Raw genomic sequence first — 14668 nt, forward strand, 5'->3', positions numbered from 1 at the left:
ACAGGACCTTTTTCTGTGTTAGACCTCACCCCTCCACAGTATTTCATGGACCTCACTCGAGTAGTTTTTTGCGTAATCCTGAAAACAAACGAATGCAAATGAAAAACACAGCCTCTTTGGCGAAGGAACGAATTGAAGGAAAAAGGCAATCCGCTGCAGAACAGCTTTACTCCTTTGACATTCCTGCCACTACAAGTCTATATAAGATGATTTTTCACCTGAAACAGAGGTGGACATGTTCAATCTGCTCTCGAGAGCCTCTTGTAAAAGTTCAGTGGTGATGTGACAATTGAGGAATCCCTGGAGTTCAGGAGACTATTCTTCAAATTTAAGGGCATGCTCATCACTGACTGAAGGAAAATCTGAATCTGAGGTGAAACCATATGAACGGCGTTGTTTGTTGAATCAATCACTGGTTCTGAAAAGATATTTTCAAGTATTCATTTTAAATTCGTGCCACAGTATACTGACACAATAAACCCCAGTTTGTTCAGTAGCATTATAGCTGAGTAGAGAGGTGGGGCTCAATGTGACAAGCTGAGAAATCTGAGGATTTTCTGCTTTTCTCTCTTTTTATTTCATCACAAATTATTATTTTTTTTTTAGTCTTGGTTTAACAAGAAACTTGATAACGTTGTAAATAAATTGATGCAATTGGAAAAAAATATTCATTAATAGGCCTTATAAAATAATGAGAGATAGTCAAATAGCCCTTTTAAAACAGACTTTCTCCCATCTGTGTTAGGTGTTGACATGAATTCAGGGTTACCACTCGGTCTCTAAAAGTCTAAAATTCAATCATCTGAATTTTAGGCCTTAAAGTCTCAGATATGTTAAAAATATTACATCTTAAATACATTGAGGTTGGTCTTATTTTGATGTACATTTATTGCTTCTTTCACTGCACTTGACATGATTTTAATTTAAGATAAATAGTTTTGGGGCCTGTACAGTTAATATCTTAGTGGACTGCAAACAAGACCAACGTGGAACTGATACTTGTGTACAAACAACAAACATGATGATACCTGATGAAACGTAATGGGGCGTTTCGCGGGTTATTCTCTATTTGGCTTCTTCAAACCTTTTCTTCAATTATGAAAAAAGTGTAAGTAATTATTTTTCTTTGATATTCCCTCATATTTGATACATTTGTCATAGGTCTTTTAAAGTCTTAAATTTACTGCATAACCCTGCTAATTATTGCAACTTCAAATCTACATTTAAAGAAATGAATTCCTTTGAATGTTTTCTAATAGAAACAACGAACATGAACAATTTGTCAATGTGACACAATGCAGCAGATGGCCAAACTGCTCATGATTAATGTGATGTAGAACTGTAAGTTATTATCAATGGATAATTCTTATTATCCAACCACAAATTACACTCTTCAAATATATGTTAATTTACCTTTAATTATTATACATATTGTCAGAATTATTAAACTTTAAACTGTTAGTGTGATAGGGGCTTTACAGCTTTCCTCAAAACACTGATGCCACATATTCTAATTGTATATGTTATTATTGTTGTTATTTTTACACCAATATGCCGTGTGTGTGTTTTTTGCAGTATTATTTGTAACCAGCCTTTAAATAGACACCATTTGCACGTCTGCGGAGCTCTTTCATTGCCTGGTGTGGCTTTGAAAAGTGAAAATGGGCAGAAACCAAAGACTATAAATAAAGTCAAATCTGTTTTGAAGTTGACGTCCTGCTAATTGGGACTCGACAGATTCACCCTTCATCGCTGGTTTTATCACTTCAAAGATGGTGGAAGGTGGTTATTTGTCAGGTGTCTTTATATGTTTATATCTCTGTCCCTGTTGTTATTGTTATGGTCTTATAAAAAGTAAAGAATGATGAGAAAATGCATGTAGTTTAGTGAACATCAGTTGTTGCACTGTGTTTATAAGAAAATCAGATTAGTGGTCAAGATGGTAAATGATGCTCTGAATGAGGACGGTGCAGGTTATGGAGCTTTTAAGACTCCTTGGTGTTTTTTTCCTCTGGCTTTAAATTGGACCCAAGGGCCCTGCAAGAGTGGGTGCGTTTCCAGCAGTGAACCACACGGGGCGCTGCTGCTCAGCCTTCACTGGGACGCTTGACGGGATGTTCAGAGTTTATGCAAAGGGCTGCAGCATATGAGGGACACACACACACACATACACACACCACACACACACACCAATCACACACACACATACACACACAAGCACACACCTACATACACACACCACACACACACACCAAACACTCACACACACACACACAAACGCACACACACAACTCACTCACTCACAAACACACACACACACACACACCACTCACTTACTCACACTCACTCGCACACACCTCACTGACTAACTCATCCTCACACACACACACACACACTCACTCACTCATTCCACTCACACACACTCACACACTCACTCGCGCACACACACCACTCTCTCTCTCTCTCTCTCTCACACACACACACACACACACTCACGCACACACACTCACAGAAACACTCACTCAAACACACACTCACAGGAGATGTTAATTTCACTGCATGCAAGTGGAGGTGAGATGTCAGTATGAGGCCTGTCAACAGTCAGTCAGTCCGTTCTGTGTGTGTGTGTGTGTGTGCGTGTGTGTGTATGCACGCAGAGCAGAGTCGGGGAGTTGTCAGATCACTAAGAGTGGGGGGAGCACGCGCAAATGTGTGTGTGTGTGTGTGTGTGTGTGTGAGTGTGAGAGAGAGAGAGAGAGAGAGAGAGAGAGAGAGAGAGAGAGAGAGAGAGAGAGAGAGAGAGAAAGGAGTTGAGAGAAAGAGAGAGACATAGAGGAGGAGAGAGTGTGAGTGGGAGAGATAGAGCGAGAGAGAGAAAGAGAGAGAAAGAGAGAGAGAGAGAGAGAGAGGGGAGGAGAGCTCCGTCTCTCCCGGTGCACTTGGCAGTCTAGTTGCGGGCTGCTGTGCTGTTGCTGTCGTGGCGTGGCTGGTCGCGCCAGGCGGGGGAACTTCACCACACTGGAGCCCGGAGTCCCACTCTCTCACCTGCGCAGTTCGGAGCTGCCATGGGTCTCTCGCCTGGATTTACTGTCCTGATCCTTCTGCCGGCCTTTCTGCTGCACACCAGCGGCCTTTACATCGCCAGTAGCGTTGGTAGGTACAGCCCGGGCAAACGTGGCCAGTGTTTATGTTGTTGTTCTCCGTGTGTCTCTCCTCCACCGGCAGGGCTCTTGCTGCGCGCTCTCACTCAGTGGGAAGTGGAGCTGAAGCGCGCACAGAGCTGCACACGCACACACACACACACACACACACACACACACACACACTGTCCGGCTCCTGCGTGTGTTTCTTTTCTTTTTCCTGCAGTTCTTGGAAACAACATCGCAGGACGCGCTTGTAACTTCTGTGCGTCCCGCTGCGCCGCTCGCAGGGACTCCCCCCCCCCCGAGGTCCCCGAGCCGCGCTGTGATGTTGCTTTCTGCCCCGTCCAGGGGATCATGTCGGCCGGGGTGTGAGAGGGCATCAGATGCACCGGTGCACTGTCGGCCGTTTGCAGGGGAAGTGGCAGAACGGGTCCGATGCGGCCGCTGTCGCATCTGATCGATCTGTCACGGGACGCTGGAGTCGGATGTCGCCTTATCGATCGCGCGCGTTATCAGATCATCCCTCCAACATGGGAGCGCGAGATGCATCAGCAGCGTGCGTTTTTATCTGTCAGCAAACTTTCGAGATCAGATATGACAGATTAATAACCTAATAAAATAATATAATAATAATAATAATACCGAATGCACCTGCAGAGTAAATGCAAGGTGATAACACAACTGTTTGTGACTCCGATGCTCTAAGTGGACTTGGCTGTGTGTGCGTGTGTTTGTGCGTGCGTGTGTCTCTGTGTGTGTGTGTGTGTGTGTAGCATCTGCCTGGTCGCCTCCATAACTCACGTGTGTTGTGTTTCCACCGTCACATGTGAAAAAGAGACATGTTCCTTAAAACCGAGAAGACGTCGGATGCATGAACCGTCTTTTAACATCAATTCCAAACATTTATCTTTTACACACAATGTGGTTATTATCTTGTCATTAAGACGCAACAATAATATCCTACTGCTGGAATGATGATGGGGCAAATGATTGCAAAGTATGTGCCAATGTGAATCATATGAATAAAGGCAGGAAGAAGGGAATGTCCGTTTCAGTCGTCCTATCAGTTTTTGTCTGTGATCGGTCGGTGTGGAGGTTATAGAAATCTTTTCTCCTGGATGGAGCAGCCTGCCGGTGAGAAAACAGCGTGAGAAAACCACAATTAGCACCTTGATCCTGTGCTGGCTTTCCGGTTGACGGTGGAAGGGCACAGGAGGTGTTGGGAGCGCAGCGCTCTGCTGAGGCTGCCGTTTGCAAACGCACTCTGCCGAGCACCAGGGTCGCTTCTGGGTTCATGGGTGGGGCTGTGTGTGTGTGTGTGTGTGTGTGTGTGTGTGTGAAATTATAGTGTGAAATAATTGTGTTTTTATTTCTTTTGACTTGTAATTGTATTTCCTGTGAGGCAACTTAGAGTAAGGAGTAAGGAATAGATAATTCCATTGCATATTTGACATTTTTCTATTCCCCTTTTTTCCCTCACACTTCTTTTTTCCATCCTCCTCTCACCCTCTCTACCCATGATTCCACATTTCCTCCCCTTTCTTTCCCATGCTTCTTGTATGACGTCTCCTCTCCATCCTTTGGATTATTTTTCTGATCTTCAACCTCTATTGTTCTTGCCTCCTACCCTTTCCCACATTTTCACCTCTTACTCAACAATCTTTCCATTCTCTCACCTGCTATCTCATCCTCTCCACTCCTCTCTCACCCATTACCCTCTCCCTGTCCTCCAAACTGTCCTCTTCCTGCAGACTCCCTGCAGCATGTACTGGGGGAGTATGGACTGGTGAGGCCAATCAGTGTGGACGCAGAGGGCCGCTTCCTGTCGCACGCAGTCTCGGCTGACCATATGGCAGGAGGGCAGTCCCGTAGGCGCCGGAGGAGGGAGGTAGGAGTAGGCAATGATGAGTGGGAAGGACCAAGAGGAGTCGAGGAGGACCAAGAGCCCGTGGGCCGTCAGGAAAGACTTTACTACAACGTCACCGTCTTCGGCCGGGAGTTCCACCTGCGTCTGCGCCACAATGCCAGGCTGGTGGCCCCCGGAGCCAAGATTGAGTGGCACGATGACAGCGACAGCACTCGGCACTCTGAGCCACTGCAAGACGAATGCCTGTACGTGGGTGACATCCCAGACACACCAGGAGCCACCGTGGCTATCAGCAACTGTGACGGCCTGGTGAGTGAACAAGCTGTGTTACCTGTGCTCCTATCTCTCCGGCTCGTGTTCACTGTGTTTGCTGTACAGGTGTTTGTGGACGGAAGGGAGAGGAGAATCGGTGGCGAGTGTCTGAGTTTGTAGGGGAACGCTGGGTTAGAAACACGTGCAACTAAAGCGAGAGACTTTCTGTTTGACCCCAGAGCTCAAAGGTCATCTGCTCTTCTCCCTGTCGTCCTCTCAACTGGTTCTAACAGCGGGGCTGCCGTGACAAATATCTGAGTCATGTTTTAATCCCTTTGTCCTCGGCCCCTTTCACGTTACTCATGGAAAAAGGGAGGAGTGATTATAAAAGCAGCACACTGACGTTTCACGGATAGTTTCAGTATATATGACTTCATCTCTGCACAATGCTTTCAGAATAACACAGATCCAGGTACCATAGACATGTAATAATTCAGATTGAAGTTTATTGCATTAATTAATTAATAAATAAATCAATTGATTTCTAATTAAACATTTCTGCAAATACATCCTACCCATATTTTTGAGTTTTAACTAATGTAATGTTAAACTACTTGCTAATAGTTCAAGTTAAAGCTTTGTCCTTTTTTTATTTGTTCAGGTTTTTAAAAACACTTATGATTTGCCATCACAATTTACACTCCTACACCTGTTTGTATGTAATTAACTTAAACTACTAATACTAATAATTAAACAAATTTATTAATGTTATATTTTAATATATTGCAATTTTATGTATATTTAGGTTTATCAGAGGGTTTGTGTGGTTGACTAAACAATCACGTAACCTTATAATGATTATAACAATGATAATAATAATAATAATAATAATAATCGTTTTTATATTAATAAAACATGGCTCTGGTCTCTGTATCAGTTTTGCTATCAGCAGATTCGGAATTGGATCAGAACTGCAAAAAGTGAATTGGTCTATTTTTTATAAAGAGGAGCAATTGAATTGAAAACCGCCATCATAAAACAACATCGTTGGTTGAGTTGTAAATGCTTTTTAATAGAGCTGATGATGAACTGAGGAAAATTAAAAGAAATGGGGGCAATTTGGGGTTCAGTATCTTGCCCATAAATTGCCCGAGGGCACTTCAACATGCCTGGAGTGGTTGGGGATCAAACCACGACCTTTCAATGAGTGGACGACCCGCACTATCTCCTGAGCCACAACTGCCCAAAACAGTTGGCGAATGACTATTGGCAGCGGAGAGAAGTGAGATGTAGAGTGGGAAGACAGTGCACAGGATGAGAGGATGCAGACAACTACCCTAGGAATAGGTGGAGGGGGCATGTGTGAGAGAAGAGCCTCAGGGCAGAGGAGAACAGTCAAGCAAATAGGAGTAAAAATGTGCAAAGGATGTGTACGGGGAATGATGAGATTAGGGGGGAGGAGGACCCCTGATTAGGAAAAGTGTTCATTAGTCAGCCACATCAACCCGCCATTGGAGCTGAGTAGCAGCAACTGGATCTGTTTAGGGTCGAGGACACTGGGGACTGAGTGAGCAGCTGAGAGAGCAGGCAGGGAGCCAGGACAGCACAGGCCTGACATGCCCACTTAGTCTGACATCAGTCAGAGGCAACTCTGCTGCTGCTGCTGCTGCTGCTGCAGCTCACTCCAGCGGGTCATTGCAGGGCCTAAGCAAGGAGAAGTTACTGTTGGATAGTCACAGATAACAGCTCACCGGTCAGCACTGGTCACTGGTTTGTGGAGTGGCTGACCAGACTGTCAGGCAGGCCAAGCCTCACATTGACATATTCACATGTCTGCAAGTCTGTCTTATAACAATTAACTCTCATGTACCCATATTTACAGTTCAACATTTTTTGTCCATTATATAATTGTCTATAATCCTAGAAATCCCCTCCCGATGTGACACCAGTTCAAGCACGAAATCCACAGTCCTTTCTTAAAGGTTCCCAGTGCAGGTCTGACTACCAGTAGTGCTGTGGAGCAGTGTTAGTTCAAGTGTGTGTCGCTTGTATCATTAACACAAAGACGTGCAGTCTCAAGGTTATTATCCATCGTGAGCTTATTAAACTAACTTTTACCACAGACGTGATCTCTTGATCGTGATTGGACCAAATTGGTCACTTGACACATGCAGTTGGAAGATAATAAAATGTGTTTTCCACGTAAAAGCTTCCCCTGACTTTGCCCCACCATGATTTACATGTTATAGTGTTAATTGTGTCATGAAAAACGAGTTTAGTTACAAAGTAATGAGAGTTTAACAGTGTGCTCGTGCAGTGGTGACAGCAGGGGCATCATCGCTCCATCATCGTTTATCGTCATATGAGGATATTTGTATCATGGTTTCTGATTCAGAATTGTTACACTCCTTCAGATTAACACTTATAATAGAAAAGTGAATGTGAAAACATAAGCTTCTTGGATTAATGATTGATACAAATGTTCATGTGAGTGTTGTTTTATGACAGACGTGAAAACTAATAACATCTAATGATAGTTTAATTAACCTGCTTATTCAAAATAATAAAATAAGAATATTAGTATATCAGCAGTTGAAACAAAATAAGACAAAACATTTCAATAACCTCATTAGTGATATTCACGTATTAAATCTCCTTCTCCCCGCCCTTGAACAGCTCTCGTCATTGCTGATCAATTCTCACAACCTCCTCGGGCACGCCGAGAAATGCAGCCAAATTCTGTCGGCCTCCTCTTAGCTCTGCCCGTGTCTGCCTTTTTAAACCCTGTAGCCCACCTCCACCCCACTGTGCCCACTTCCTCAGTGACCCAGACACCTGGTTAGAGCCTCTGATGCCCCCGTGTTCCCGTTTACAGCCAAGAACATCTTGCTGGCTCTGATCCAGAGTATGTGATGACAGGAAGAAGGGAAAGAGCCAAGAAAGGGGCAGACAGGGTTCAAACCAAAATACAAAAAAAAAAACTATATTCATTTACAGGCAGAGGAGGGGGAGTTAAGAGGGCAACGGGTAAAGATTTGAAGAAGCAAATAACCAAAATAAATAAGAGAGGAGGCGAAAGGAAAATCTTTGAATGGACAAATTACCTTTAGAGGGAATTGGATTTCTGTGACCAGAAGCTGCTGGTTAGGTCCCTGTATGGCTGAGAGGAAGATGTGCACTGTATGGTATGAGAACCTGCGAGTGTGTTGTGTCTTTGTGTGTGTGTGTGTGTGTGTATATGTGCTAAGAGGTCCTAGATGGGTGCAGGGGAAATGAAATTAAACTGCTGCTAAGACTCTGTTTGTGCGTGTTTGTGTGTTCAGAGGGCAGAATGGGGCACTGCATGATTCAAACAAGATAAAAACTCCTAAGCAGGAGGTTTCCACATCACGCAATGGTGTGCACAGTATCTTGATGTGTGTGAATATTTATTTGTGCATGTGCGCCGGGTTTGGGTGTTTAATTATCCTTGTTGTGTATTCAAATGTATACAAATCTGAGAAATGCAGGTCTCTCTGACCTCGCCGGTGGTCTCTCCCTCAGCCTCACCCACAGTGTTTGCTCAGAGATGTGGAGGCCGGTGGTTGTATTGGCCTGTTTCTGTGCACATGTGGGTGTGAGGTCAGTTGTATTCATGTGAGTGTGTCTTTTGGGGATCTCATGTGGAATGTTGTCTGTCAGCCGAGCTCCTGCACTTTTCAGACGCTTCAGAAATTTAAAATTACTGCTGTTTTTTTAATTTTCCGTCATTGTGAGATACCGAGGAAGGGAAGTGGGGACTGTCACACTTCCACAGTCAGAGAGCAGTGCTGTCAAAATCTCAGCCAGAGATGCATTCATTCTCACTCTGGAAGTTTATCAGTTTTCATCACATAAATCACTGCCACATCTCTTTGAGTTTTAGTTTTATTCTAGTTTTTTTCTAGTTTTCATCAGTGATGTAGTTATTATCTCTTCAATTCATTTTGAGGCCACAGCTGTCGTCTTCTTTGTGTATACTGTAGTTACCATGGTTACAGGTGTCACTCTGCTCTGCAGTAGTACAAACCGACTGCACCTCAGTGAGTCCAGATAGAGTTTTTTCTAATTCTGATTGTCTGTTTGAACCAAAACTGGTCCGTCAGATAAAATCTAGTACCGAAGGGCGGGGCATTAAAACAACATCGATGATAACAATATGATTTTCATCAAATGCAATGCAACAAAGGTTCAATATTCATATTTAATTAAATTTAAATGGGCACATTGAGGAGTTAAAACACATGATTCACTGACCTCAGACTTTTAAAACGATTTTCAGCTTTTTTTATTTAAATCCACAACCTTCACTGAGCAAAAATCGATAATGTGATATGATCATTATGATAATTATTGATATGGACTGAAATTAAATTCTTTTTCATATATTCTTTGGCCATATTGTCGAACCTTACTCCAAATATTACTGCAGCTGCTCGTGCTCTGTCCACTGCAGAGCAGAGAGTTATTCAGAGGCCGCATTCACCCAGTTGTTTATTAAAATTAAAGTTTATTTATGCCTGGCTTTAGTTTGAGAGGTGACACGATATCATCAGATAACATGTTCGTTGTTCTGGAGCTCACTGGAATTCCTGGAATTTACTAACACCACTTGATAAAAATGAAAGATATCAAACTCAAATTAATGTTAATCCACAACGTTTAAGATTAGCAAAGTGACATCAGTTTACCTTTTAAAAACTGTCCCTGTGTTGCCTGCATGTTCTTGCAGTTTGGTCTGTTGCTGCCTAGATTGTTGATGGATTAATCTATAAATCTCCTTATTCCTAGAACAGAAAAATCACTATCGGACACATACTGTGTAACTTTGCAAGGCGTTTCTTAATAACGACAGTGCAATAGGTCAAGTGACCAAATCATATTGTGAACAGCAGAGCAAACCTGTGTGCTTCAAAAGATTCATGGTTTATATCTAAATAAGTCCAGTTGTCTGTCTTTTACTTTTTTGTATTTGATGACAAAAAAATGTAGCACATTTTGTCATAGTTCTCATTTTCAAATATTTCTTTTTTTTCATCACAGTTGTCATGATAACTACATTAACACTGCATGTCGGCCCCTGTTAGGCTCCTCCCTCAGCCAGCCAGTAGTCTTATCTTGGAAGAAGCCAAAAGTGAGTGGAACAGAGATGAATGCTCAGCACGCACCAATGTGACCCAGCAGAAGTTTAAAAAGAGCACCGGCAAAGTAAAAGCTGGATCTTGAATAGATGATCTTCAGAAAAATGCTAAAAGTAAAATTAAAACAAATGGATAGTGGAAACTTTTAAATTCAATAAAAAGGTTTGTGAAGAAAAAGATGCATAAAAATGTAACAAATAATATTGTTTGACAATCGTAAATAGTTGTAGTGTTGCAGGATGAGAAAGATGCACGTTGTACTCCTCCTGCTGAAGAGCTGCACATTCTGAAATCTGTCTCTTTAGTCTGAGGCCTCCAGTCTTCCAGATGGGCCACAGCGCCTGAGATAATAAGTGGGTTCTGACAAATGGCAGGGCGCCTTCGGGTTACCGTGGGAAGAGAGGGTCACGCAGGTCTATGGAGCCAATGGGTGTGCACGCAGGCCAGAAGTGAAACCCAGTGATCTTTATGTGTGCAACGGAGGAAGTGTGCTATCTGTCATCTCGGGGTTGGCGCTTAAAATCCAGGTGGACGCACACCTGGATGAGAAGGCACGTGTTGCCACAGCACACTGTGTGGGAAACATGTGGTCCGACACACACGATCACACACACACACAGACCTGGCTGCATGGACAGACAGCGTCCCTGAAGACAGAGCTCCCCTGAACTATCTTTACCTCGCTCCATGACAAAAAGCCTCGCACACATTTCTCTCACCGTCTCCACCCCTCGCTTCTCTCGCTCTTTCCTCTCGCTCCGTATCTCCCTGTTCCTTGGCCAGCAGCAGTAGCAGCAGGCAGGAGAGCTCTCCTAATGATGGTATTGAAAGAGTCAGGAAAATGACAGAGAAAGAGAAAGAAAAAGAATGTGGCAGACAGCGTTTTGCTCCCCAACACCCACAGATTCTCAGCTCTGGCGAAAAAGAAAAGAAAAGAAAGAGACAGCAAGAGACGGTGCTCCTTTAGTGATCAGCCTTTGTCTGTTTTTAGCAGCAGCTCTTCTCCAGAGCATTTGATCAGACAAGTGGTGTTGAGGGTTAACGGTGTTGCCCGCTGTCTGTGCGGAAAAAAGTTTTCGAGCCAAGAAGCGAGATGTTCGAACCAGGAGACGTCTTGTACTTGTTATCTGTAAAATTTGAAGATCGTCTTTTGTTGGCAGGTAATTAGACTCGATTCCTATGCTGGTGTTGCCCTTTGTATATTCTGATATGCCATATATATGTATGGCTGTGTGCCTCAGTCTGTGCATGTGTGTTGTTAGTGCACAGCGGGAAACGCTCCAACGTGCTGCTGTTGTTTTGTTGCTTTCATTGAAAAGAATCCGACATCAGCAGCAAGGAGAAATGCCAAGGCACTGACAGGCAGTTTTATTTCTTTCTTTCCTGTGGGTGGGTGTTCGGAGGTAGCATGATGGCGTTGTTATTGTAATATGACAAAAATTAGAAAGATTGTAAAGTTGCTAAACATCACAAAGCCATTAAACACAGACACACACACACACACACACACACACACACACACACACACACACACACACACACACACACACACACACACTGTGCCAGCGGAAAGCTTAATCATGTGCGAGTGTGTTGACAGAGGGGCAGGCCAATCACAATAATAGCCCCACAACTACACTAAATACCAGCGACACGGACACTTGCGCCAGCCATGCCCCTGGAATACGCTCAGTCATTACCGCCACATTAGGAGTCAATAGAGATGGCCGCCCTGGGCTGAACCAAGCCATCCATCCATCCAGCCAGCCCGGCAGTTAAGCTTGGTCAGGCGTGGCAGCTCTCCGGGCCCTACAGCGTGTTATTCCACCGCGGGTCACACGATAAGCAGCTCTCAACAGTAATCAGCTCAAATTGAAATGATGACATCAATTACAGCACGGCGCACAGCTGTTATTGACCCCAGCCCTCACTGGCTGTATAGAGAAGGCTGTGTGTGTGTAGAGAGAGAGAGAGAAAAAAAAACCAGTGGAGGGGTGAGGGTGGAGGAGGAACTGCAGGGCTGCAGAGAGGGCCGGGTGTCGAGAGGCCAGACTGCTGAGGCATGGTATGAATGGAGAGACCGACAGCGAGAGAGCGAGAGAGAGAGAGAGACGTGTTCTCGGTATCTGATTGCAGGTTCCACCCCGCAGTGTAGCTCCACTCAAACACACAATTACTCAATCGAGAGCTATTATCAGACAGAGAGAGAGAAATAGAGGAAGAGAGGGAGTCAGACAGAGCTTTCCCATTCTGAGGAACGCTGCACCGAGCAAAAGAGTGCTTTTACCAGAGCTGTGATTACTGCCACTCACTCAGTGCACTTAACCAGCTCCCTTGCCTCTCTTTCCTCTCGCTCTCTGTCACTCACAGAGTGCTGGCTCAGAGCACACGCTTTGTTTGAGTGGCTGAAATAACAGGATTCACATTGGGGGGGGGGAGACAGCAGTGGAACCCCGATGATTACAGGGAAACACCTCTTTATGTTGTGATTACAGGTTATTTTGATCTGATACTGTAATCGGCTGAATCACAGCGGAGATTTGTACCTGGACTGTCACAGTGAAACGTGGGTGTCGAGCCTCCTCTGATGTCATCGAGACTTTACTATATTTATACGAGCGATGACCAGTGAATAGTCTGCGTATTTAAATGCAGTGGTTATCTTTACAAGGTGTGTCACAAGCAGCCAGTCACAAGCTCACATGATGAAAATGGCCAACAGCCGTGCACATTTCCAGGGACAGGGGCACTTCCCCAGATTTCAGCTGTGGCCAGTGCCCCCCCCCCCCCCCCCCCCCCCCCCCCCCAAAATATGAATGGGCAAAGCACATTTCAAGGTCAGAATAAAGCAATCTAACCCACTAGGTCTGGCACATTTTGCAGAAGAAGGCATCACAAGCAGCTGTGATGTTGCAGGGACATGAATATAATAAAATCTGTGTAGTCCAGATCAGCCAGGGCAGTAACACCCAAAATGGAAACATTATTCTGCAGAATCAATGGGAATAAAATAAGTAATAAAGTAGAAAATAGACGAGGCCTTGTTGGACAATTTTTCTTTCACTCCCAGTCGCCAGCACTGCGCCTGTCAGTGAGTCAATCAGTCAGTCAGTCGGCCCTGCAGGCCGCAGGGTCGTGCAGGGAACTGATCGATGCGAGCCACATCAGCAGTTCTCTAGCTAACAGGCCCCAGCAGCCTCTTTGGTTGATCTTGGAAACAGGGCGGGACATCCTACTCCTCATGTTCCAGCACCTTATCAAGCCCTTCAGCCGGCCTGCCCACCGCTGACCCGGGCCCACGTCCCCCCGCAGACGTGCTGTTTGACCCTCCCAGCCACCGCACGCAGGTGGCTCTGCATACTCTCAAAGTTTCCACCCGTCTGAACGTTTTCCCCCAAATAACCCTGACAGACAAAAACACAACATGAGAGAGAGGAAGAGACCGAAAGGAGGAAGCGTAGGGAGGGAGGTTAGATGGAGGAAAACAAGAGTAACACGTAGGGGGAGGGAGGCAGAGTGAGGTGGAATCTCAATGTGCCCAAACCTGAGAACAACAGCAACATCTTAACTGTCACCACCTGCTCCGCGCATGAAGAATTTTCTTTTTATTGTCTCTTCGTCTAAACTGAAGTGACTTCCCTGGATTTAGAGAACACTCTGTCAATTGTTGCACAAGTGCATAATTGAACCCCCCCCCCCCCTTTACTGTCTAAGAATATGTGTACATTTTACCCTAGCTTGATCTAATTACTTGTATTTGTTCTTCCTCTGGGTTGATTTGTTTAGCTGTCTGGTTTGTGTTTTCTGTTTGCATGTTCCTCATTGGAGCAGAGGCTGCCTGTCTGTCTGCACATACAGTATCAAGGGTGGGAAATCATTTTCCTTGCTGCAGCTAAGCAGCAAGAATCGCACCTCATAACAGAAACTCACACCCTCCTCATCCTACTAAGGCTGCCTTTTTAGTGTTTATGCAATAGAGAAATAATCACCTTTTCTCTCCTTGTGTATTGTGTTTGGGGATTTTTGCCAGTGCACAAGGACCATGGGAATTGTTAGTGTACCAGCGCATGTACTATATTATATAATAATATATTGTATTCTAATAACTGACTCTGTGGGGGCTGGAGTGAAGCAGCAGATACAAAGAAACACATCTTGCACTTTGATCACTGTGACTGATCGTCTGCCAGTGTGTACAAGGAAGGCTTTGGATACTGCCTTACAATTATATAATCTGTTTGCCAAGA

The 14668-nt window shown here is 44.5% G+C and overlaps 1 protein-coding gene across 4 annotated transcripts in view; it reads left to right on the forward strand.

Annotated features, from left to right (window-relative positions):
* Positions 1-2895: 2895 nt before the first annotated feature.
* LOC117769153 (A disintegrin and metalloproteinase with thrombospondin motifs 2-like) overlaps positions 2896-14668 on the forward strand; it is a 112978-nt gene continuing 101205 nt past the window's right edge. For all 4 annotated transcript variants that reach the window (XM_034597846.1, XM_034597847.1, XM_034597849.1 and 1 more), the window contains exons 1-2: positions 2896-3153; positions 4895-5319. In XM_034597846.1, the coding sequence (XP_034453737.1) occupies positions 3066-3153; positions 4895-5319 (513 nt within the window). In that variant the 5' untranslated portion in view covers positions 2896-3065. The remainder of the gene's footprint in view (positions 3154-4894; positions 5320-14668) is intronic.

This window comes from Hippoglossus hippoglossus, chromosome 10 (genome assembly GCF_009819705.1).
Source record: "Hippoglossus hippoglossus isolate fHipHip1 chromosome 10, fHipHip1.pri, whole genome shotgun sequence".
NCBI classification, from domain to species: domain Eukaryota; kingdom Metazoa; phylum Chordata; class Actinopteri; order Pleuronectiformes; family Pleuronectidae; genus Hippoglossus; species Hippoglossus hippoglossus.